This window comes from Peromyscus leucopus, chromosome 14 (assembly GCF_004664715.2).
Source record: "Peromyscus leucopus breed LL Stock chromosome 14, UCI_PerLeu_2.1, whole genome shotgun sequence".
NCBI classification, from domain to species: Eukaryota; Metazoa; Chordata; class Mammalia; order Rodentia; family Cricetidae; genus Peromyscus; species Peromyscus leucopus.
The window spans coordinates 51189203-51215550 of record NC_051075.1 but is presented as its reverse complement, the minus strand read 5'-3'; the positions used below and the strand labels follow the sequence as shown (position 1 = coordinate 51215550).

General features: G+C 47.9%; 1 protein-coding gene across 4 annotated transcripts in view; it reads left to right on the top strand.

Moving 5' to 3' along the window:
• Positions 1–26348, top strand: part of Dpf3 (double PHD fingers 3) — a 287665-nt gene that overhangs the window by 195535 nt on the left and 65782 nt on the right. For all 4 annotated transcript variants that reach the window (XM_028877217.2, XM_037210696.1, XM_028877243.2 and 1 more), the window contains exons 7-8: positions 6181–6318; positions 25332–25460. In XM_028877217.2, the coding sequence (XP_028733050.1) occupies positions 6181–6318; positions 25332–25460 (267 nt within the window). The remainder of the gene's footprint in view (positions 1–6180; positions 6319–25331; positions 25461–26348) is intronic.

Sequence of the window (26348 nt, the reverse complement as noted above, 5' to 3'; positions counted from 1 at the left end):
TCTGAATGTGGGTGACAGTTGTGTGGCTTGGGCAGTTTGTGGGACCACTGGCAGTGGGTCCAGGATTTGTCCCTAGTGCATGAACTGGCTTTTTGGAGTCCATTCCCTATGGAGGGATATCTTGCTCAGACTCGATACAGGGGGGATGGACGGGCTGGTCCTGCCTCAACTTGATACACCAGTCTTTGTTAACTCCCCATGGGAGGCCTTACCCTCTCTGAGGAGTGGATGGGGGGGGGGTTGGGGTAGGGGGAAGGTGGGGGGTGAGCAGGAGGAGAGGAGGGAGGGGGAACTTGGTATGTAGAATAGAAAAAAAAAACTTTTAAATAAAATAATAAAATAAAAGAGTCCATCATGGCAGGGAATCATGGTAGCAGGCATGGCAGCGGGAACAGGTGAGAACTCACATCTTGAACCACAGGCAGGAAGCAGAGAGAGTGAACGTGACATGGCGTGGAGCTTTTAAACCTCAAAGCTCCCCCCCATCCCCATCCCGACATACTTCATCTATCGAGGTCACACCTCCTCAGCTCCCAAATAGCATCATCTACTGGGGACCAAAGTGCGCAAATGCTCAAGGCCATGGTGGGGGACATTTCTCGTTCAAGTCACCGCAGTGGGGAGGTGAGTCGCCATGAGCATGTTTACTTGCTGTACTCGGAGTCCCAGCGGAGGAGGAGCACTCAGGAACTGATGGCGGGAGCTGTGGCTGGGGGCCTTGACGCTGCCTCTGTCCCGAAACACCTCCTCCTATGGGGTGTCCTTCTGGCTCTCATGTGAGTCTTTCTTGACAGCTTTCAAAAGGAGTCCTGTGTTTCCCAGGCTCTGTGACTGCCTCTGCTCTTCCTCCTCACAGTTTCTCTCAGTGTGTCCCAACACCGTAACTTCCAGTGCCACTGTGTCTATAGCCCAGTCACATCTCTTTCTACGTTATACAGGCTGAACCCATCTTCTTTCTTTCTTAAATTTGGGTTTTCTCCTGTATCCTTCTAACAGCTCGTCCAAGCCAGGAGTCTTCATTACTTCCCTTAGCTGACATCCAAGTACCTGTCACAGTCAGCCCCCATGCTGGCCACTGCAGATGTCGTGTGTGTGTGTGTGTGTGTGTGTGTGTGTGTGTGTGTGTGTGTGTGAATGTACAGGGTCTGTCTCACTGGCTCCCTGTAGGAGTGATGTGGATTAGTCCCAGGAAGGTGAACACCAGGGTCCTGATGATTGGCAGGACCTCCCTGGGGAAGGGCATTAGAACGAAGAGCTAAAGGATGATTAGATGCTCATCAGGCAGACTGGGGGTGGGGTGGGGTGGGGGTGGGGGGCATGCTAGGCAGAGGGATGGGCATGCTTGAAGGCTCTGTGGTAAGGAGAAAACTGTCTAGAAAATAAGCAGGGAGGCAAAGGAGGAGGCAGGACCTGGTGCCAGGGGAGGCCAGGCTAGGCAGCGCACATCAGAGACAGCCATGTTAGGTGGCACCTTGGTGCATTCTTACACCCACTTCTACCAGAGTCTGTCTTGAACCCCTCTCCCCATAATTCATTTCCACCTATAAGGACGTATTTATTTTTCCACCCATCACTAACATGGGTTAAGATGGATTAAGATGATCTTCTGGATAAACTCCTCTCCTGGTCTCTCATTGTCAGGATGGAGTCAAACCCAGAGGCCTGTCTTGTTAGAGCCCTCAAGTCCCTCCCCCTGCTCTTTGCTGCAACTCCTAGTCCCCCTGAGGTGCTCAGTGGATGTGCTCTGGAGCCCCAGGTGAAGTCTCGCTCATCTCTTGCTCTTCTGTCGCGCGGTTCTTATTCTGGGCAGCCATCTCCCCCAGCTCAAGCCCCCTGCTGCCCCTCTCAGATGCCCTTCTCAGCCACGCCTGCTCACACAGCCAGCCACACCCTGTCTCTCCTTCCTAGGCACACATCTTTGGCTAGACTGAGAATTATCTGGAGAGGGATCTGGCTGCCTTTGTCTTCATCCTTTTTGGTGCCACCGGGATAGCGTGTATCAGCATTTCACAGCTGCACTGTTGGATTGAGGGTCTAGTGATGAAGGAAATACACGGTTCAAATGAGCCATAAAGAGCCAGGCGGCGGTGGCGCATGCCTTTAATCCCAGCACTCAGGAGGCAGAGCCAGGCGGATCTCTGTGAGTTTGAGGCCAGCCTGGGCTACAGAGTGAGTTCCAGGAAAGGCGCAAAGCTACACAGAGAAACCCTGTCTCGAAAATACAAACCACCACCACCAACAAAACAAAAACAACAACAAAAACCAACCAACCAACCAACAAACAAACAAAGAGCCATAAAGAATGAGGTTCCATCCTGAGGCACTTTGTGAAGGAGTCTTGCTTCCAGGACACCTCCCTGAACTCCCTAGATCTGGAACCAATCACATGCCTCAAGGTGGGCTCCACCCCTCCCACCCCCCCTCCCCCACCCACTAGGAGGGTAGGTAGATCACATTGGTTAGAGTCAGGCCTACATCTTCTCAAGCTTTAGTGAGTTCCAGGATAGTCCGGGTTCCATAGTTTGCTAAACGGATGGCTGGGTGCCCCCCGATAGCTTGATTCAGTGAGTGGGGCAGCACCTGAGAATTTGCCTCTGTAACAAGTTCCCAGGTGATACCAGCGGTGCTGGTCTGGGAACCACATGTTGAGAATCTGTGTTCTAGCAGAAGAATTTCTTCTCCAAAGTATCACTCTCTCCAGTGGTGGTGGTGGTGGGGGGAACAGATGGTCTGCTTGGGTTTAGCTTTGTAAGTTTTAAGAGCCATTAGTATGAGATTAGTGTGGGTAGATACAGGCTTGCCTCCATGCCTGGCTCTTGTCTCTCCCACGAGTGCTTCTATGTCCATTCGTCAGCCACTCGACAAACATGTTTTGGAGAATGTGCGCGGCGGCAGATGAGGTGGAGCGGTGGCTATCAGATAAGTCAATAGGGAACCACCCTGGAGGAAAGACTGCAGGTGTAGACAGGATCATAATTCAAGAAGTCCAGGGGAGGAGCAACCGCTTTGAAGGGCAGTAAGTTCCCATCCCCGGGGCCGCTGAGCAGGCTTCTAAAGTATTAGTGGGAATAATATTAGTGGGTGGTTAGTCTAAGTAACTCTTAATAAGAAAAAAAGCAATTGACCCTGCCATCCGTAAATGGCCCACTTGGGATCATGGGTGGATCTGCAGAGGGTCCGGGCTGCCTTGTGCAAATACCGAAAGCAGCTCTACTTTGAATAGACATGCATTCCTCAACAACAGTGTGTTTGGTGACTAAGTGGATTCATGTCCAATGACCCTGTAATTTGTTGTTTATTGACCTCAGATCATTTAAAAGGTTAAATGGAAAAGCCACAAGCAGGCAGAGTGTACCTCAGGGGCCTCTTTATGTCCTGTTTCCTAAGTCACATGGAACTGAGATGCAAGGCACCATTTTAGTTTGTTTTACAAGAGGGAGAGGGAGAGAAAGAGAGAGAGAGAGAGAGAACGAACTTGCATATATAATTATTAGGTCATCAAACACTCTTCAAGGAAGTCCAACCAATTGCCAGGTTCCACAGTGTGGTACAAGGTTTCAGAGTTTCTCTTTGGGAGTCCAAACCTTAAGATGTGATGAACAAGACTGGTGTGTCTTCTCCATTACCTACCATTTATTGAACATCTATTGTGTTAGACTGGGTGAGATTCTTTACAAATACTATTTATGATATTTCAATTAACCTCCAAAGTAAGCATTATTATCTTCATTTCCAGAGAAAAGGCACAGAGAGATTATGTGTCTTGTCCAATTTCACATAGCAAAACTTGCCCATTCGTTTTTTTTGGAAGTTGACTTAACTATAAAATTGAACCCTGATAAAGATAGTTCAAAAATTATAGCTCTATGAGTCTGAGTTCAGATGCAATATTATCAAGTTGAATCCAGCATTATATCAAATGAATAATACACTCTGACCAAATGGAGCGTGTTCTAGGAATGCAAGAATAGTTCGATAATAGGAAATATTAGGAAACCAACCTAATTCACCATATCCACAAACCAAAGAAAAGGCATGTATTAGAGATGCTTAAAGGGCAGTCAACAAAACTCTCCTATAATAAGACTTTAAGACAGGAATATTAGGAACTGCTTGGATTTAATAAAGTTAAAAAGTAGCTATAACGTCATTCAAAACAGTGAAACCCTAGATCCAACTTCATAAAAATAGGAGAGGCCCAATTCTGCCATTTAAAGCTATCATCCTGGCTATTACTCAAAATGAATTTCTCTACTTAGAAGTAGTTTGCTTAAATAAGGGAGAGGAGATGTTGCTATCTATTTTTGCTAAGCCCAGGAGAATCTGATAGGAAAAGACAAGCTGTGAGAAGTCCATTTGGCAGTACCTATCAGCTCTTCTCCAAAGAGTGAAGGTTACAGTCACTGAATTAGGACACCTGGAACTGGGATTTGAACCCAGGTCCAATGCTGAAGTCTTGCTCTTCCTTCCTATGAAACATTTATGCTCTCTGTTGCTAGTGATCTGGGAGAAGAGAGAGTCCCTCAGAATCAGCCCATCCCCCAATGCTCCAGCAGAGTCCTCTCTGGCTTGGCCTGCTGTGAGGGAGAGGAAGATGAGCATTTTAGGGGGAGAGGAGGATGAGCATTTTAGGGGGAGAGGAGGATGAACATTTGGTGGGGAGAGGAGGATGAGCATCTGGGAGGGAGAGGAGGGTGAGCATCTGGGATGGAGAGGAGGATGAGCATTTGGGAAGGAGAGGAGGATGAGCATTTGGGAGGGAGAGGAGGATGAGCATTTGAGAAGGAGAGGAGGATGAGCATTTGAGAAGGAGAGGAGGATGAGCATTTGGGAAGGAGAGGAGGATGAGCATTTGGGAAGGAGAGGAGGATGAGATTGGGAAGGAGAGGGGGGGGGAGGAGAGGAGGATGAGCATTTGGGAAGGAGAGGAGGATGAACATTTTAGGGGGAGAGGAGGATGAACATTTTAGGGGGAGAGGAGGATGGGCATTTTAGGGGGAGAGGAAATTGAACATTTTAGGGGGAGAGGAAATTGAACATTTTAGGGGGAGAGGAGGATGAGAATTTGGGAGGGAGAGGAGGATGAGCATTTGGGAGGGAGAGGAGGATGAGCATCTGGGAAGGAGAGGAGGATGAGCATCTGGGAGGGAGAGGAGGATGAACTTTTGAGGGGGAGAGGAGGATGAGCATTTGGGGGGTCACAGTTTCACTGTGAAGCCTCTGAAGCCTCTGTTCTTGGCAACCCCATCCCTCAAGCCTGAGGTCACTTTTGCTCTCTAAATCCTGAGCATCCAGTGTACCGAGTCACCCCCTCTATTCTTGCCTCCAAGATGCCACATTAGTGTTACTAGTTGCCTTTTGTCTCAAGCTGTCTCATCTGAAGCAAGTCTGGGGTGCCAGAGGCCAATTGGAGCATTGAGGTCACAAGCTACTGCAGCCACCAGGACGCCTCAGTCTCATTGTGTTTGTGGAGAGAGTAGAGCACATTCTCCCCGCATAAATCATAGGGTGATACACGGAAAACTTGCCATGTTATACGGAATGAACCGCAGGGTAGCAGATGGGGCACTGCAGAGGAATCCAGGAGACCTGGGTTCTGGTGGATCTTCCACTGATGTGTTCCATGTTCATCACAGTGCTGCCGGGCCTCATTTGCCTCATTGGTGACATAAGATGTCGGACTGGATAGGCTTCTGGTGTTATCTGAATGCAAAGTTATGATGGTCATCCTCCTTTCCATGTGCTCAGTACCAACTGAAGTGCCTTGTTAAGGCTGGGAGTATGGCTCAGGGATGGAGCACTTGCCTAGCATACCCAGTGCCGTAACAAACAAACAGTGCTTGCCTAAGTACCCTGTGCTGTGTATGGTTAGTGAGGTAGTACTGCTATCATTCCCATTTTGTCTCTAAAGCAACGGAGGCACAGGGTAGTTCACTGACTTGCCCAGGGTCTCGCAGGCAGGATGGCAGAGCTCATACAACCCTTAATCTCTGTGCTCTTATACCTCTTTTGTGTACGTGAGCTGTGTGGTTACAGTGGTGTGGGTCTGAGGGTGGGGAGGTACTTTTAAGGGGAAGCCTGGCTCTGGTGTGGCTAGCTGGGGACTGTTGCCCTGAAGTGTAAGAGCGACCACACAAGTTGCTGTCGTTGCCCATCATTTCTTCTCTTTTTCCTCTCCAGTCTGTGGCAAACGCTACAAGAATCGGCCGGGACTCAGCTACCACTATGCTCACACTCATCTGGCCAGCGAGGAGGGGGATGAAGCCCAAGACCAGGACGCCAGGTCCCCACCCAACCATAGGAATGAGAACCACAGACGTGAGTCCCTGCTTGTAAGGTCGGGGAGCGAGGGAAGAGGCAGGGAGTGTGGGGAACGATCTTTTTCTTTCCACTCTGGTGTCTTCTGGCAGTAACAACTGATGGGGTTTGGTGTTCTGCAGTAAGTTGAGCCCTAAGCCCAGCCAACCAACCTCCACACCTATGGCCGAGCTGAGCACCCAGCTAAGAATAAGCAGGTCAGAGAGGAGAGAGAGATGGCTCAGTGGTTAAGAGCACTGTCTGATGTTCTAGAAGTCCTGGGTTCAATTCCCAGGCTGTCTGGTATCCAATCATGCCAGGATAAAAAATTAAAAAAAAAAAGAATAAAAGAATAAGAATAAGCAGGTCAGAATGCATGTGATCAGCCTTGTCTCCAGACAGAGGCAGGGTATAAGTGTCCAGCAGAAGGGGAGCGTCCTCACCTGGCCACCGTCACAGGCCAGACCTGTCCATCTTTTCTCTTGGCATCAGAAGGGTCGCTCACAGCTGTGGGGAGTGACTGATGTTTGCTGGTTGACTGCTGTGGTTTCCCTGGATGGGTCACTACGTAGGGTATCCATCCTGCCATCTGGATGGATAGATCACTTGGGATGGCAGTTGGCTCCGAAGACTGAAAGTGATTCTGCAGATTTGTGTGTCTAGTCTTTCTCTCCTTCAACTTGCAGCTATGAATTAGGAATCAAAAGGGGGCTCGGCATTCACCACGCGACTGGCTCTCTCCCATCATCCCTCATGGTTTCTGGGATGACAAAAACCCCCAAACAGGATGTGGTCATGGAATCTGTTGAGCTTGCTTCAAGGTCTGGGTCATACTGAGATCACTGGGGGGAGGGGTGCTTCTGGACATATGATGCGGGTTTTTGCTTTGTTTATACAATTTGTTGGTATATATTTTTAAAAACTTTTTTCATCTGGATTCAGTTTATTATTTCATGTGTATGAACATTTTGTCTGCATGTATGTATGTTCACCACATGCATGTGCAGTGCCTGCTGAGGTCAGAAAACTGCGTCGGATCCCTGGGCCTGAAGTGACAGGTGGTTTTGAGCTGCCATATGAGCGCTGGGAATTGAACCTGGGTCCTGTGGAAGGGCAGCAAGTGCTCTCAACCACTGAGCTAACTCCCCAGCCCTGGTATATATTCTTAAAGCAAACAAAGACTCTGACTTTTTAAACGTCCCTGGATTCTAAATTTAAAGGTGACTGACTCCTGTGTGGCTGAGTATCTCAGCTTATCTGACCGATGCCAGCTGGGCACTTCCACCAAATATCTGAAATCGTGAACACACCCCCAGCCAAGACCTGTGTTTAGATTTGTGTGTGGTTCTTCCTGGCCTGAGCCCCAGGTTCACCAGTCATGCTGCCTTCTCTATTAGTGTGCTGTGGCTGACACAACAAAATACCTCGGGCCAGGAGTCTTAAAGTACAGCAATTAGTTTCTCATGGCTCTGGGGGCCTGGGAAGGCTTCCGGATACCCCTCGCTTTGGCTTGCAGATGGCTGTCCTCTGTCAGCTCTGTCCTTTTCTCTCTGGGCACACAGTCTAGGGTCTCGTTTTATGTCCACATGACCTCTTCTTATGAGGTCACCAGGCAGACTGGATCAGGACCCACCCTAATAGCTGCATTGTGTGTGTGTGTGTGTGTGTTGTGTGTGTGTGTGTGTCTGTCTGTCACACTTGCATGTATTCTCAGTTGGTTTTCACCTTACATTTGAGACCCAGTCTCTCACTGAACATGAAATTCACTGATTTGGCAAGACTGGCTGGGGAGACTTCCAGAGGTCACTTGTCTCTGCCTCCTCAGCTCTGGGATTGTAGACGTGTGTAGTTATTTCCATCTCTTTGCATGAGTTCTGGGGGCGGGGGTCTAAATGCAGGTCCTCATGTCTTCATGAAAACCACTTTACCAGTTGAGCTGTGTCCCCAGCTCCAATGACCTCCTTTAACAAACTTTGCCCTTTTCATTTCCTCCTCCTCCTCCTCCTCCTCCTTCTTCTTCTTCTTTGTCTCCTCCTTCTCCTTTTCTCCTCCTCCTCCTCCGGATTTATTTTCACTTTAAATCATGTATATAGGTGTGTCTGTGTATGTGCACATGAGTGCAGTGCCTGTAGAGGCCAGAAGAGGGCATCAGATCCTTGAAGCTGGAGTTACAGGTGGTTGTGAGCCACCCCATGTAAGGTCTGGAAACTGAGCAAGAACAGTGAGCCATCTCTTCAGCACTTTACTTCTTTATCTCTATCTTCAACAGAGCCAAACGCCAAAGCACTAGAGGTTAACTTTCAATATAGGAATCTGGAGTTGGGGGAATGCATCCTGTGACATTAATTTGTTTCCAACTTTGAGGGTTCAAGCTTTTAATGTGACAGACCCTTGTTTTCTCACCTCCTATTGCCATCTGGGCAGAATCTGGGAAGCAGGGCTAGAGGAGGAGGGTGGCTTCACTCTTTCTGCACCAGATCCTGAGTATCTGTCAGACCCAGCTCTCTGTCTGCCCTTTGGGAGAGCTCTCCTTTTATGTCAGGGAGGAAGATCTGTCTGTACTGAGGAGCTGACAGTGCCATGCCCCTCCTCTTCTCTTTCCCTTCTCTGGTCCGAGTGTCTGGGAAGTCACAAGGAGCTGTTGCTACTGACCAGGAAGAGGCTGGAGATGATCTTTGGTTTTAGGTGTTGTCTGGGAAGCACAGATTAGTGATTCCTTCTCTCTCCTAAGTGTCTGTTAGCATTCTTTCTCACTCCTCCGGTGCTAGCCTACCTCTTGCGTTTCCTCAATGCCTGGCCATTTGTTCCTGTGTATGGCATCACTATTTTACAGTGTTCTGGTGACTTTTCCTTTGTGTTGTGTTTTCCCTACCTCTCCTATAGTGTCCATAGTGAGTGGTGGTTTTGCACACATGTGTGTACATGTGCAAAGTCTTGGCAACCACGGTGGAAGGAGACAGTCTCTTCCCCAGCCATTCCTGAAGTCCCCTCCAAGTAGACTTCTGTGACTAGCACTGGCGGCATTCTTTGCTTTAGCTATGAGGACCTCAAATGTGAAATTATCAGCAGGCATGCGTCCTCCTTAGGTGTTGTCCCTGAGAGATCACATGGGCTTGCTGAGTAAAGAAGCTGTGCCTTTCCTTTTTGCTACACAGAGGCATGTCCCATGCTTGTCTCCATCATCTGTGGGCTTGTGAGTGAGCAACACGCTCCAGTGCCTCCCCTTCGTCTGTCCTTCCTTTCTCACTCTCCTGATGGGACACAGACTTCTTCACAAAGCACCATTTGCCTGACCAGAAAGGAATAGCCACTTGTGGGCTAATCTAGGTCCTCCTCATACAAAGACAGTTCCAGAAACACCCCTATTTTTTTTTTTTTTTTTGGTTTTTCGAGACAGGGTTTCTTTGTGTAGTTTCGCCTCCTGCTGCCTCGAACTCACAGAGATCCGCCTGGCTCTGCCTCCCGAGTGCTGGGATTAAAGGCGTGCGCCACCACTGGCCGGCAACACCCCTATTTTTAATTGATTCTCTTTTTGTGGTGTCCTCTCACAACTCCGTCTCTGCAAACTCCATGGGCCCAGCCCGAATTTCACCCACAGGGAAGTGGGTACAGCAGACAAGCTCTTGGCGTCTGGAGAAGCCATTTTCCCCTAGCCCCCGTTTCTCCAGACAAACCCAGTGGCAGCTGCTCGCCCTGGCTCCTGTGGGCCACACACACTACCGATTTGCTTGCTGCTCCGAATGTGCGCGCTCTACTTCCTCCCACATGCCCCTGGTGAGCAGGCCCCCGCCATTTTCCTGTGAGCACTAATTGCTGGCATCATTAATACCCAGTCATTAGCTGCTCTCACCGTTTGGGGCTTGGAGTGGGCTCCCATCCACACTGCCCCTAAATGCCACCGGGGCTCCGTGGTGAACTGAAAGCGACAGCTCAGCAGCATCCTGAGGGCTCAGTTCCGTGATCCCCCCCCCCCGCCCCCCCCCCCCGCCCCGCCAGGCTTCCAGATCCAGGGAGGGAGGGAGGGAGGGAGGGAGGCGGGAGAGCGTAATCCGGGAGGCTAATCTGTGGCTCCCCCAGGAGAAAGTCTGGATGCGGGCGAGTGGAAATGCTGACATTCCCTTTAGCAGAGCTGCGGGGTGACCCAGGCTACTGTCATAGAAAAGGAGCCCCACATCTACAGGAGTTGGCAGGGCCCAGGCAACTGGCTCACACCACCCGCAGCCACTGAAACCTTTTGAGTCTGGTGCCCCTGCTGTCCCTTGCTCCATCCATTGCCTTCAACTGGCATCCTTAGCAGAGCCCATGGCTCAGCCCCATACCTGCCACTTTTTAACCGACAGGGTGGAGTGGCCAGCTGGAGTCAGCACTGACCTTCCCGTCCGTCCCCCGGCCCTCGCTGCCCTGAGTGGCCAGCTCAGCACTCGACGGCCCCCCTGCTGTCCTCCTGTCCCTCCCAGGGGATGCATTCCTGCCTTTGTTCCTCTCCCACTCTCTCATTTTCTCCCGAGTGTTCATTTCTGTGTTTCTTCCCTATAGGTTTGCCTCCTATGCTCTGTGTTTGAGGCTCTCTACCTCAACGACAGATGAGTGGCTAGAATGCTTGGCGCTTAGACCTCCCTTCTGGGGAGAGATGACCTTACTGAGGGGGTCTTTCTCCACTGGGCTGCTGTCCTTCTCCCCTGATGAGACTGGGTCTTCTTTTTCCCTCAGATTCTCTGACCGCCTTCATCTCTGTATAGTTATGCCTGCATATAGCTGTGGGTATACATGAATACAAGGAGGGGTGGTTTGATCAGAACTCTGAGTGTGAGTGGCATTCAGTTGCTCTATGTTGTGACTCTTTTAGAGAAACTTTGGTAAGATTAACATTCAGAATCTCAACGACCCAGGCCCACAATTTCAAAAATCTTTTTAAGTTCTTTTTGCTTTCTCTGCACAACTGGAATTTATTAAAGATGTTGTTTTCAGGATTTATTTTGGGGGTAGGGATGAGATCAAAGTCTTGGATTTAAGTAGAAAAATGATGTAAATAAATTTGTGCTGTCCATTCATTCATTTATTGAATCCATCCATCAGTGCAACTAGCCATCCAACCAACTGTCCATCCATGTATCTATCCACTCACCTACCTATCCCACCCATCCATTCATCATCCATCTACCTACTCACCCACCCACCTACACTTCCATCCATCCATCCATCCATCCATCCATCCATCCATCCATCCATCCATCCATGCATGCATCTGTTCAGTCTTCCACCCACCCACACATCCATTGATCTATGCATCTGTCCAGTCTTCTACCCACCCACACATCTATGCATTCATCCATCTATGCATCTGTCTAGCCGTCCACCTACCCACACATTCATGCACCCATCCATCCATGTATCTGTCCAGTCATCTACTCACACACACACCTACCCACCCATCCATCTACCCACTCACCCACCCACCCACACATCCATGCATTCATCCATCCATGCATCTGTCCATTCGTCCACCCATCATTCATCCACCCACCCATGCATCCATGCATGCATCTACCCACAATCGATCTATCCATGTATCCATGCATCTATTCATCCATCCATCCACCTATCCATCCATCATCCATCTACCCACCCATGTATCCATCCATGCATCCATCCATCCATGCATTCTCCCATCCATTCACACATCTCTCTATCCCCAAGTTTGGTGCCTATATACTGAATGCTAAGTACTGAGGCTGAGAAGCAGGAGTGTGACTAAGATTTGGCCTCATCTTTGAGGAACTCAGTCTTGGGTAGGAGTGCATAATGGATCATGTACAAAGGATGAATTTGCCTAAGGCTCAGAGTCACTGTATGTGTTCCATGTCATGAGGCAGGAGTGCTCTTGGTGGGGCACTAGCCTTACTTGTGACTCACTGGGCATGGAGATTCTCAGACTCCACCAGCAGAGAGTCCTGGGGTAGGAACCAGCACAAAGGGTGTTTTGGTGTATGCTGAGGCTTAAGGACCACTGCATTGTAAGGTTTTGAAAGAGTTCACTAAGGAGGGGATGTTCAGGTGGGCCCTTGAAAAGCAAGAAAGAATATCCAGGAGGGAGAAGACACCAGGTGTCAGAATGGATGTAGGCAAGGAGGTCTGTCTGAGAGAGAATGGCCACGTTCATATAGTTGATAGCAGCCAGATCTCATAGTAGCATTGAAGTCAGGGCTGAATGAGACAAGAGTCCACAGGCATCTTCCATGTCAGGTTGCAGAGTCTTTATTCTTTGGGAATCATCAGAACCGTTCCTAGAAGGAAAGAAAGGATTTAAAAAGAAGCCCATTTTTATTTAATAACTCTTTTATTTAAAAGCCTAAATATATGCTTCCACACCAAACTTGGAGTTCTTAAGAGGGAAATATTTTAAAATACTGCTCTATAAAATTGATCTCAAGTTTGCTTTTCAGGCCCATGTAATTGAAGTTGGGATGTCCTAGGTCCCTGGAGGTCAGACTCCTGTGCGGTGGTCGCATGTTGGTTCAGAATTAAGCTTCCCTTTCTGTCACTCTTGAGAGGAAAATGCCCAGAGCTTGTCTGCTGTGGAGGGCAGGGTGTACTTTGTGGAACTGTAAAGGAAGAGCCAAATTGATTAAGGGTAATGTCTGCTGATTAGATAATCTGGAAATTAGTCTGATAATGTGCAAATTATCTAAGAGCAGTACATGATGTCATTGCCACACTGCTAGGAAAAGTCGAGCAGATGTTTGTCTTCTGACATGCTTGTCCTCTGTCCTAGGCCCTGGAGCAGCTAGCACAGGCTTCAGGAGACGAAGAACATCTTGGAAATGTGCTTGGAAATCTTGGGTATCTCTGAAGGGTATCTGAAAAGCTAAAATAACCCATTTAGCCTACTGCTTAGTGAGCTCAGTACTGGCATGTCAGCTCTGGTTATAGAGGAGGTGAGGCAAAGCCAGATGTGCAGCTCTTTTTGAGGGAGTCATCCTCTTCTCCCCTCCTACTTTCCCAAAGAGCAAATCTGAAAACTAGCAACAGATGGTCTTCTGCTGAGTTATGATTTACAGGGTTTGCAGGCTACAAAGCAGGAAGCCTGATGGGTTGCTTGGAGGTGTAAGTACCTGGAGATAATTTCTCAGCCCTGTGGCTGAGAGGGTGGTGATAGTGTTGGAATTGATGGGTCCAGGGTGTGATCCATGACCTTGTCAACCTGCTACCCACTGCTCTGGGAATATGGGCCAGCTACTGACACCTCCCTCCCCTTAGTTGCCTCATCTGTAACGTAGAGATAACCACCATAGTCTCATGGGCTTGCTGTGCATCTTCAATGAGATGAAGGAGTAGTGGGATTGGTACTAAACCTGTTCATTGTGAGTAGCCATATCCTTTCCCTGCCCTGTTTGGACCAGCAGAGCATGTCTGTGACTACAGATGGTTAATCTGAGTCAGAGGCTCTATCTGGGGCAACATGAGGGGACTTTTCTGATATTCCGATGCTAACTTGGCATCCATGGAAATTATCAGAGGCTGACCTGACCCCAGCATATCCTTTGCTAAATCTTAGACTCGGCTCTGATTCTTCTGTCCAAGCAAAACCCAAGAATTTATGGAGCCCTTGCTGTATGTGTGCCCAGATGTGGGGATATATATATATATCAGGCCTCCCATCTGGAACAACAAATGGTCATTGTCTTAGTTAGAGTTTCTATTGCTGTGAAGAGACACCATGACCACGACAACTCTTATAGAGGAAAACATTTAATTGGGGGCTGGCTTACAGTTTCAGAGGTTTAGCCCATTATCATTATGGCGAGAAGCATGGCAGCATACAGACACACATGGTGCTGGAGAAGGAGCTGAGAGTTCTACATCTTTACCTGCAGGCAGCAGGAGGATATACTGTGTCTCACACTAGACATAGGTGGAGCATAGGAGACCTCAAAACCTGCCCCCACAGTGACACACTTCCTCCAACAAGGCCACACCTACTCCAACAAAGCCACACCTCCTAATAATGCCACTTCCTATGGGCCAAGCATTCAAACACATGAGTCTATGGGGGCCGTTCCTATTCAAACCACCACAGTCATTGTCCTTGGAGCACTTCTAGGATAATTGAGGAAGAAAATGGATGCTTGAAACCTGGCAAGAGAAAGAGGTGACATGGAATCCCGTCAAGGGTGCCCTCCTGTATTCACCAGGCCACTTTCCTGGGGCTGACGAGTCACGTGCTGACTTTGTCTGAGTCCCTATGATTTCTCTCACATTTCTGTCATAATTATATAGGATGTTCAGGATTTGAGGAATTCTGCAGACTGAGCAGCCTTGGTGACAACAGTAACTCTCGCTAGCATATCTTGAGTGTCACAGACACAGCGCTCAGCCTGCTATGCTTGGCTCATTCACCCGTTACAATCACCCTCTAAGGTGGCTGCTCTCTTGCCCAGAAGCACATGAAGATGACATTCCTCTGGATATGGCACGAAATGTAGATTCAGGAGTTTATCTCTGTTTCCTGAGAAAGCTTGCTTATTTAGGCCTTGGATTTTTCTTCCCGTTTCATCAGAGATGAAATGATTTTGCATGTAGGAGGGGAGAGAGGGGAAAGACATGATGGGAAATCTATTAGGTACCTGGCAGTTTTCACACATCATCTCAAGTAACGCTCACAAGTCCAAGTGGCATGTGCTAGAATTCTCATTTTACGGAGGAGGAAATGGGGAGGTCAGAGAGGCTTGAGTAACTTGTTTCAATGTACCCAGCAAGTTGGAAAGCTGCGGTGAGGATGGCTTGGACACCATTCGGCTGTGTCAGGACACTGGAATCCCAAGTGAGGGGTCCCAGGCCCAGGCTCCTGGATCTTTCTTATGGACCCACTGATGATGTCCTTTTTCATCTGTCAGCTAGCTGTCAAGTACACCTCATTACACAGTGGGTTTTCAGAAGCGAGAACGGCATTAACATCTTTGTTAGGTTGTGTCTTAGTTAGGTTTCTATTGCTGTGTTAAAACACCATGCCAAAAAGAACTTGGGGATGAGGTGGTTTATCTCATCTTACATTTTTAGTTAACATTCCATTGCTGAGGGAAATCAGGGCAGGAACTCAGGCAGGGCAGGGCCTGGGAGGCAGGAACTGAAGCAGAGGCCATGGAGGGGTGGCTTGTTCCTCATGTCCTGCTCAGCCCTGCTTTTGTTCATAACACCCAGGACCACCAGCCCAGGTGTGGCACTGCCCACAGTGATCTAGGCCCTCCCATTATTGATTGATTATCAGTTAGGAAATAGACCAAAGGCTTGCCCACAGATCAATCTGGTGGAGGCATTTTCTCAATTGAGATTCCTTCTTCTAAAAGGACTCTAGCTTGGGTCAAGTTGACCTAAAAACTAGCCAGCACAGTTTGCTTTCTGTTGCTGTGGTAAAACACCGACTGAAACCAACTTGGGGAATAAAGGTTTTATTTTAGCTTGCAAACTAGAGACAATCATTGAGAATGATGCCAAGCAAGAGCTCATGCGAACACTTGAAGCAGAAACTGAAGTAGAGGCTATGGAGGGATGCTGCTTACCGGCTTGTACCCTCCGACTTGCTCAGCTACCTTTCTTAGACAATCCATGCATTCCTGCCTTGGGAAGGCACTGCCCACAGTGGGCTGGGCTCTTCTACAGCAATTAGCCATCAAGAAAATGCCTACAGATATGCCCACAGGTCAATCTCACGGAGGCAGTTCCTCAACTAAGGATCCCTCTTTTCAAGATGTGTCAAGTTGATAACCAAGATTAGCCATCAAAGACTGTTATAAACAGAATTCTAGACTGAGTGGCTGGAGCAACAGAAATTGAATTCTCACAATGCTAGACATAGAGGTCCAAGACCAAGGTGACAGCAGAGTTAGTGTCCTGTTAGGGCATTATCCTTGGCATATACCAGCCACCCTCTTGCTCTGTTCTCACACAACCTTTCCTCTATGTGTGCAGGCAGGGAGAACGAGAACTCTCTGATATCTTATCCCTACTTCCATCATGATGGCCCCATCCTCACAACTTTACAAAACCTATTTACCTTCCAAAGACTCCATCTCCAAAAAACCTCACATTGGACATAGGGCTTCCATATACGATCTGGGGGGATGTGGGGATACACTTTGATCCACATCAGACACATTTGTTTCTTAAAGCTCTGTGATGACTTTTGCTATTTGTGATGGTTTTATGGACTTTGCCCTTCACATTACAGAGTCTCAATGGGTCTGTAATCTCTAAGCAAGTTTTAGTATAGCTAAAAAAAAAAAAGCCAAACATTACATGATTTTGTGGTTTTCCTGAACCCTTTCTTTTTACTTTGTATCTCACCATTTCCTTAGCTTAAAAAAAACTTTTCATTTAAAAATAATGAAATGTGAAAAATTTAGAATGTATCTTCAGCTGTTATTTTCTTTCAATGCCCATCCCATATCAGATGTTCCTGAACAACATGTATGCATCTGTCTCATTCTCTTCTTCTGGCCACCACTGGCTCCGTCCTGTGTCACTACAATGTCAATCCTCTATTCCCCTGCCTTCGTCTGTTCTCCACAGAGCAGCCCGAGTGGTCTTTTAAAGGGACAAAGTAGATCATGGCTCTCACATGTGCGCAATCTGTGCTTCTCACACAAGGCCCTCGTGTTGGCTTCTTAGAGTGTGGTCAGCAGCACCAGCACTACCTGGGACCACGGTGGCCAGTCATCTAGACCCCCAGGAAACCCTTGTTCAGAGGCAAACCTTGAAGGTCAGCCATCTTACTGGAGAACTCATAAGAAGTTTTCAGGACCTTCCCTAGATCCACGAACTCCAACTTGAATTTTAATGGACTCTCAATGTGACTTTCATCTCATTTTATTTTTGTGCGGGGGGTGGGGGGGGGGAGGGAGGGGGCACATGTCACAGCACATGCATGGAGGTCAGAGGGTAATTTGTAGGAGTGAGTTCTCTTTTTCCACCATGTAGGTCCTAGGGCTCACATTCAGATTTCAGGTTTGGCAGATTCCTTTACTTACTGAACCTTTTGGCAACCTCCACAAATGATTTTCATAGCAAAGTTTAGGAAGCCCTACCTTTTAAAAACAGTGGTGTGTGTATGTGTATGTGCGTGTGTGTGTGTGTGTGTATACATATATATATGCATAATGTATATGCATATATATATGTATATGTATATGATATTATGATATATGTATATGCATATATATATATATATATGTATGTCTTGCTTATGTATACTGCCAGATTCTTGGACTTGAGTTTCCTGAAGGCATGGTTGTATGCTGTGGTAAGGTGTATTTGGTGGGCTACCCAAGGACACACAGCCTGGGTTCAGGGTCAAGTTCATCATTAACTTTTGCCTTGGATAAGCTGCTTTGCCTTCTTATGCCTCGAGTACCATTGACATGAAAGCACAACACCGATGATGCTATCTTCTGGCTATATGAAGATGTAGTGAGTCAAGTCATTAGAGAGTGCAGTGTCCGCAGAAAGTGTCTGTGGCATCGGCGATAAAAGCTGCCACGTGTCCCACGAGAGTCATGTGTGCTAGTTTAGATCTGAAATGTTCCTCCAAGGCTCGTGTGTTGAAGGCCTAGTCCTCGGCCCAGAGGGCTATTGAGGAATGATCAAATCTTTGGAATGGGGGTGGGAGGGGTGGGGGGGTGGACATAGCGGGAGGAAGCTAGGTCATTGTGTGTGGGGGGTGTGACTTTAAAGGGGATATTGCGGCCCTTGCTGCTTCCTGTCTCTCTCACTTGGCTTCCTGGTTGCCAGGGGTTGAATAGGTTTTCTCTGTCCCATGATGAACTGTGCTACTGCAGGCCTAACAGCTGACTAGTGAGACCTGGGATCCTCCGGCTCTGCCTCTCAGTACCAGGATTGCAGGTTCATGCTGACACACCCAGCTTTTTACCTGAGCTCTGGGGTCCCCAAGCATGTGCAGTGACCGCTTTACCCACCATGCCACCTCCCTAGCCTCCGCTTGGTGTTTTGAGAGAGGATCTCTCACTAGCCTGGAACTCTTGGATTAGGGCTAAGCTGTCTGACCAGCGTTCCCCAGAGATCTACCTGTGTTTGTCTCACCAGTGCTGAGATTGGAAGCGTGCACCTCCACACCAGGCTTTGTCCTGTGGGTTCTGGGAATCAGAAGTCAGGTCTTCATGCTTGCACAAGAGGTCCTCATGTTCATTGACTGAACTCTTTTCCTTAATACTCTTTCTGTCCCATACAGCAAACCTTTCTGGCTCCCGTCACCTGCCTCCTGCCCTCGCCTCTGGGTATGTCCTTCTGCTTGGGCCATCATGCCTGAGCTTTGCTGTTTTGTGGTCTCCTAGTCTCTTGGTCTTTTCCTAATCCTTAGGTCTGAAACACAAGGCCCAGCCATTTCTTTTTTCTTTAGACACTCTATTCTTAGTCTGCCGGGCACAGACTATGTGAGTCCTTTTGCAGACTGGGTTCAGAGGTGGTGAGGATGGGGAGATCACCCTGGCCTGGCACATTGTCCCTCCACAAAGCCAGCCTCTGTGAATATGTGTCTAGCCTCTCGTTGTTTACTATCAGCTTGGCGACACTCTCATGTGCCAGGTGCCAGGAACACAGGGAAGAAAGGGAGCGCTCCTGCCCTCAGGGAGCGCCTGGCTAATTGGGAAAGAGACGCAGACATGAAAGGATGAAAGCCGGCATCCCTTTGGGTTGGGATAAATTCCCTCTCCTGTCTTTTCTTCTGTACTATTCTAATCCTCAAGTAATAGACGGAAAAGGACATTAAATAGTCCTCTAACACATTGCCTGCTCTAGACAGGTGTCTGCAGTCGTTCCGAGGGACTCCCCCCCACACCTCCACTGTGTGCCGAGGCTTCCTCAGAGATGCCAGCCCTCCAAACCTGCCTTTAACTCCTTAGCACCTCGTGTCTGGCTTCCCTGTGGCGTGTCCTGCCTTCCGGCTCACTTTGTCTCATGTTGTCCTTGACGATACAGAGTGCGGCAATTTATCAGGCTCATCCATAAACTTGAAGACTTATTAAATCAGCCCTGGGCCTTCCCTTCTCCAGACAGACTAATCTCAGGGCTACGACTGTTCTACATTGCTGTCCCCTGTCCAGCCTTACCCGCCATTCACATTGTTCCCAGCACTTGGTGGCCAAATGGCGGGGGAAGAGGACTCTTGATGGTAAAGGTCATGTGGGGAGTGGACCTTGGTGTCCGTCTCCCCGAGGGGCTCCTGGATCCTCTATGTCTTTCTGCATCCAGGGTGAAAGGCATTGTTTGCCTTTTTCCCGGAGCCCAGAAGCAGGGGCTCATGGCTAGGAGGTGGCCACACACCAGCCTGAATGGAATCCCAACACTTTTATTCCTTGGATCTGCGGGATTTATTTTTTCATCAATTCTAGGGAAGCAGTGAAAAAGGTGTCAGGCCTTGAGGATAATTTATATGAGTAAACACGCAAGGAGTCGGGTGAGCGCAAGCATGAGAATTAAGGCCATTTATCGAGGCTTTGATGCTCTGCTTGCCCTCTGGTCCAGCCTTCCCCACAGTCTTGATCACACCACTTTTAACCCTCTCCTGGCCCTGTTCCACGTCGGGCTGCTTCCATCTCTGCCCGCTGCCTTCCCTTCCCTGTTTGCTGCCTGCTCCCCTGCCCCTCCCACAGCCCTCATTAAAGGCTGGGAGAAGGTAGTGGATGTGGCCTCCAGCTGAGGCCTGCTCACTGATTCTGAAGGGAAGGCACATTTGGTTGATGCTCTCCCTCCTCACCCTCCGGGCTCCAAAAGCAGAGCTTCCTCCAGCCTTTCCTGTCCACTGTGTTTTCTACGGGCAGCCTGGGGGCAGCCTTTCCGCACGCCCTCTTTCCCCGCTCCCCCTTTCTTTACTTTGTCTTCTAAAGATGCGCCTGCACAGCCAAGTGGTACCAGGCTAAGATGCTTTACACTTGAGAGATGAAGTAATAACAGGTGGCAAGAGCAGAGGCTGCTGGAGCCCAGGATTCCAGTTGCCATGGAAACATGTCAGACCTGTAGAGGGACACAGGAACTGTCAGCCATGGAGGGTGGTGGGGGAACAAGGGAGAGGGGTTAGGAGAGGCACATCTTTTCCTGGAGGGCTCTGCTTATGGCTCCCCATTTCTTTTCAGGTGCTATACACCCCCAACCAAGCAGGCTCTGGACAAACGGCCGCAGGACAGGGGCTGGAGCTCAAGCCAGCTAGTGGACATTGAGCATGGCCTCCTGCTTGTGCACACCAGGTCCTGGCAGGCAGCCTGAGCATCTGCTCAGAATGGGAGGCCATGCCTTTGTGCACATGCCAGGAGAGGCATCAACTTCTGGCCTGCTTCCTCTTTCCCCAGGACACCTGGGATATGGTTCTCATCTCTCCAGAGCTCAGGAGAGGGGTTACCGATGGTGGCCAGACTGTCCCACCAGTCCTTCTGTCCGTGAAAGACAGGTACATTGCAGCAGAGATGGTATTAACGCGAGGGAAAGACAGGCCTGTCATGGACTTGGGGCTTTATTTTCCATAGCTATAAGACATAATTTAGTCATTAGGTCCCTTAGTATACGCATGTCCCCTAGCCTGCCTGCTCTTACTCCTCTGAGCGTGGTAGCTAGACTCTTTGAACCAGTGAAATAGCACGTGTTGGACATGTAGGATAGACACCTGTTCCTTTTCATTTTGCTGGTTTGAGTTATCTGAATACCCCCCTCTTACTTCTGTTACTTCCCCCTGCATTTCTTCTTGAACTTTGCTCCTGACCTCTATTTGTTTTTTTCTGTTGAGGTTTTCTTGCGTCGGCTCCCCCAGGTAAATCCCCAAACTCTCAAGGCTTGCTTGCTTTCCCTGGCAGTTTATTTGCACCCCTTCTATGATCTCAGTCATGGACATCCGTCAACAGTGAAGCAAAGCCATCATTGTGGACACTGCCATCAAGACACCACTGGGGGCTTTGTCCTCGGCATTGTCTCATTCTACAAAGCGAGACTCAATTTCCCATAGACAGAAGCAGAGCCTCCATTTAAATCCCACGTACAAGGTCTGGGCCAGGCCCCTATTTCTAGTAAAATCCTTTTTATGATGATCTCATGTACCGGTGCCTGGAAATTTCTCATGGCAGGTCAGACCATAGGCCAATGTAGCCATAGTGTGAGCTATGACTTTACACCCTTTAAGAGCCTCTGGAGTTTGCCGGAGAAGTGTTTTCACAGAGTTCACCCTGGATGGATTACTGTGGCAGAGACATTAAGTTGAAGTTCAAAAGGAATCTCTGCTTTTATCAGACCAATCAAAATAATTTTTTATTGCCTCAAGCTTTATAATTAATATATTGGGTGAATCAAATAGACTCGAAAGAGATTTATGAAGTGCTTGCTATATAAGGTATGACCAGAAAGCGTTTGCTTCCAGACCTCCTAGGAGACTGAGAAGTGTGAATTTCTGGGGATGTAGACAACTGCGGATGAAGTCCATCTCTTTTTTTGCAACTGAGATCTGGAGCCAATATCGTAATCTTTTTGGATTTTGGTTGCCTCACCCTTCAAGCAACTCCTCCCTCCCACAGGTTCTGGAGGAACCAAGGCAATTATGTGTCTGGCCTCTTAGCAGAAGCCCCACCATAGCTGTGTGGTAGATACCTGATCCTCATCCTTCTCAGCCAGCCATGGAGCCACAGAGAGGCTAAGTGGGTAGACAGGACCTAGTATAACTTCTCAGGAGGTAATGAAGTATGGTTTTGTGCTTTTTGGAGTGGTTGTGTTAGCCAGACTTTGTCACTCTGATAAATGCCCCAGAGAAACAATTCAAAGGAGAAAAGATTTATTTTGGTTCCAAGTTTCAGAGGTTTCAATCCACACCTGCCCAGTTCTGGATTTTCGGGGTTACAATGAACCTCCAGCTACCTACTCTTGCATACTTGGGAGTGTGTTGTGAGTCCATCTGTTTGAACATGGACCATCTCTTTGAAAGAGTCAAGAAAAAAACCAAGAGCAAGAAAAGATTGCTCTGCCAGAGAGAAAGGCGATACCATGCTCTGGATTCTTGAAGAAGGTCCCAGGTGCATCGTGGGATACCTGTTTATATCTTTGTCACCTCTTCTAAGCCATTCATCCCACAAATTGTTGATAACCATTTCCAGTATGCAAGTCATGCTGGTGGTCCAGTGGTAAGCCTATCTGAAGGAATGTATGAGGCAGGTGTGCACATTTATCAAGAGATGTAATAGTGGTACCAACACAGTGCCCTCCCCAAGGCATAGTCATTGCTGGCTGGGAATAGGGAGGGTTCATGGAAGTATCTGTGCTCTCCAACCAATCTTGAATATCCAAAAGCGTAAGAGAACCAATGCACATGCTCTTAGCCCGTACCTTGTCATTGTACTGAGATGGAAGGAGGTTTTGATCCCGTCCCTCCAAGAAGAGAGTAGAACCTCAATCAAAGTTAAAGCATGGCTTTTACCGTCCCCTCGCTCCTTCCTCCCCACCTCATGGTGTTCTACCACTGAGCTATGCCTCTCTTCCTCATTGTCACTTTCTAAACTGGACCATTGATAAACAACAACACACCCCTCACCTCCCTTGTCACAATCGTACGTACCTGAGTCTACCTTCCTCACTCCCTTATACAGACATTTTGTCTTCCTGTATATGTAGGGACACTGCTCTGACACCCTGACATCAGAAACTTCTTTAAAACTAAGATCCCGTGCATTCCAGACAAAGCACTCTACTAATGAGCTATATAACCAGCCCTCCTCTGACTATTTTATTTTAAATTTTGAGACAGGGTTCCATGAGTTGCCCAGGTTGGCCTTTAACTCCCCTTGGCAAGCCTTGAACTTCTGATTCTCCAGCCCCAGCCTCCTAAGTAACCTGGGAATACAGGCCTGAACTATCAGGTCTGACTTGGAGTTCTTGATTATACCTATTTAGTGAATAATGTAAAGAAGAGTCTGGAAGTTATTCCATCTATTTGGTGAATAATGTAAAGGACAGTCTGGAAGTTATTATTCTCTATATTTTCCGTCTTCATCTTTATAAGATCATCAGGGGATGTAGTCAATTGAAGGCATTCAGAATTTTTGGTGGCAGAAGTATTTTGAGAATGGGGAAGGCACCTGATATTGCAGGAAGTCTGTGTGTGCACAGAAGAAAGTCAGACTGGAACTCTGAGACCTTCTTGGCATGGCGTATATGGGATTCTTTTTCTGTATGTGGGAAGTTACTCAGATGTGGTTATCACCGCACACTTTATATCTAGTTCACCCAATCATGAAACTTTGCTTCTAAATTGAATATTTTCCCACCTCTAGTTTATATTTACCACTTAACAGACTTCAGTGGATCTTTTGAATAGGAAACCTTATGTTTACTTGCTTCTTAAACATGCTTAGATTTTCTCCAGAAAGTACTGAAAATGAGGAAGAGGGCAATTGAAAAAGGCAGAAAGGGCAGAGACTGGTATTTCTCCTTGGGCAAAGCACATTTCATAGGCAGAGTAAAATTTTGACAGATGCACAGGCCTTGGGAGAGGATTTGGAAAGCCACTCTGCTTGCTCTGCGGATGTCTTTGAGATCCAATGGCTACGGAAGGAGAGCCCAACCTCAGAAGACGACAGAGGGTGGCCCGTTCCTCTGCCTCTCCCAAAGAGCCAACACTTTCCTTGCAGAGGATTGTCTGCCTGCTTGAAGATGGAAATCAGTGACTTAGAAACTGATTAAACAATTCAAATAGCAACTGATAAATGGATTAACCCTCTGTAATGTAATTCTGCTAGCTTTTGTCTTCCGCCTTCCCCAGGTAAGTTTTCTATTCCTGGAGGCAAAGTGAGGCAGGGAGGAAGCAAAGGCCAGAGGGAATCATATTAAAGGGGGTGAATCCGTTTATCACTTACTGTCTGGCTGGTATTTCTGCTCACATATCTGCTTCCTCTTCACAGATTTATACCCTATGGGACCCTGATTAGTGTTAGCCGGTGAATAATGAAAGATAGCCTCAGACATGGAGGATGCTAAGGAGGAAGATACCCTAGTGGTTAAGGCTGACTCCACAAACAGAGAGACTCTTCTTTTTAGTGGCAATCAGGGGGTGTGAATATCACTAAGAAACGTCTACAACAGGATGAGAGAAATAAGAAAATGGAAGCATTCTCCCATGCAAGTAACCTGTTCTAGGCTTTTCAACCAGCCCCTAGTAACTGGGAATGACTTTGGGCCTCAAAGGCATGGGTATTGTCACCGGGCTCTGTTTTCGAAGTCACATCTGAAGAATACGTTTGTTTTGACATTCAGCAGGGATAGGTTATGGAGCTATGGTGTTCATTACTTGTGAAGATCTTAGGTCTACACATATGCTCACTCCCCCATCATTCTGTCCATCTCTGACATGAGACTGAGCTAAGCGTCCAGTCAACCTGTGTCCACTTCTAATTCCAGACATTGGGGTTCTTCAGATGGACTTAGCCTACTTGCTTTCCATGATCATTGAGTCTAAAACCTGAGAGTTGAGGCTAAGAACAGACATTTGTGTACACTCCAAGATGTTTATCAAGAGTTCTCAAGAGCCTCTCCAGTATGCCGTCAAAAGTGACTAGCCACAGATACTGAATAAGTGTGTCTCTCTCAAAGGCTAGGCCAAAGCATTGGCTGTCCTCTTCCTCTAGGCATCACTGTTTACAATTTCCATCTGATGTTTTGTTGGAGTCTGTGCAGGATTAACAGAGGTTGAGTTGACGAATGACGCATGCTATTTCTGAGTAGTTTATTAATTTAGAGATGGAATCAGAGGGGGCAATGAGGTTTCTATAAAAAACACTGAACTGGGAAAACTTGCAAAGATGAGATTCTGAGTGATTTGCAAGATGGGTATCATTGGACCCAGAAGGATCAAAAAAAAAAAAAAAAAAAAAAAAGCAGCTATAACAAACTCTTCCATTCTAAGCTTTCTATTCTTCCTGGAAGACACTCTGCTACACTCCAGTAGAAGAAGGGGCAGCATCTAAGTCTAAAATTGGAATTCTTTCTCAATGTTTCCACAGCCCAGAAAGGACCAGATGGGACCGTCATTCCCAACAACTACTGTGACTTCTGCTTGGGGGGCTCCAACATGAACAAGAAGAGCGGGAGGCCTGAAGAGCTGGTGTCCTGTGCAGACTGTGGACGCTCTGGTGAGTGTGGCCCCTTCCTGCACTGTGTGCCGTAGACCTCCTCTATCTGGATTGCTCTGCCATCTCCCCGTGGCTAGGGTGGGAGAGGAGAGTGAAGAAGTAATGGTGGCGGCGGTGACTTTGAGGGGAAAGGGGTTTGCAGGTCATGTTCATGTCTTTCCTCTTTGGGTCTTAAAGGACCAGAACCCATTCTCTGGGTCCCAGGGGAAAGGACAAGGAGCAGGCCTGGCCTATCCATGAGGTGGACATTACTTTGTATGTATAGTTGTGGTCCAAAGTACAGTAGAGCAGAGGTACCCGGGGATCCCAGGCAACATGCTAGCCTGTGCTGGAAGATGAACATGTAACAAAAATTGTGTTTGTTCTGTGGAAATACCTGGGGCAACCCCGGAGTATGGAAACACAAGTATTAGGGAAGCAGCCACATCCTGATCTGTGGGGCTTGGAGATTCCTGGTCTCCTTTATAGCAGCATAAACCTACCAGCACCATTGGCCACTCATCCCATATTTCCATGGGAAACAGGACAGAGCTCCCTACACATGAGGGCAAGCGTCCTTGAGGCCAACCTGCACATTCTTTTCATCTTCAATGTATCCAAACACTAAAGCATTAAAAAGAGACTTTTGGTCTTGTTCCTTCATTCTTAAAATGAGTTCAATAGAGTCTTGGCTATGAATTGGTTTTCAATTGTAGATAAATCATTGTTTTTGCCTGATCATGGTTAGTTGGTGCCACCTTACCCCTTAATTTTCTATGTCATAAGTAGCCCAAAGCACAAGGTAGGAAGGAGAGATGATTTCAGATGCCATCTTCAGTTTCATCAGCGGCTCGCTACAGGCGAGACTTTGGTTGGGTGATTGGGTCTAGCATGAGAGGTCATTTCATC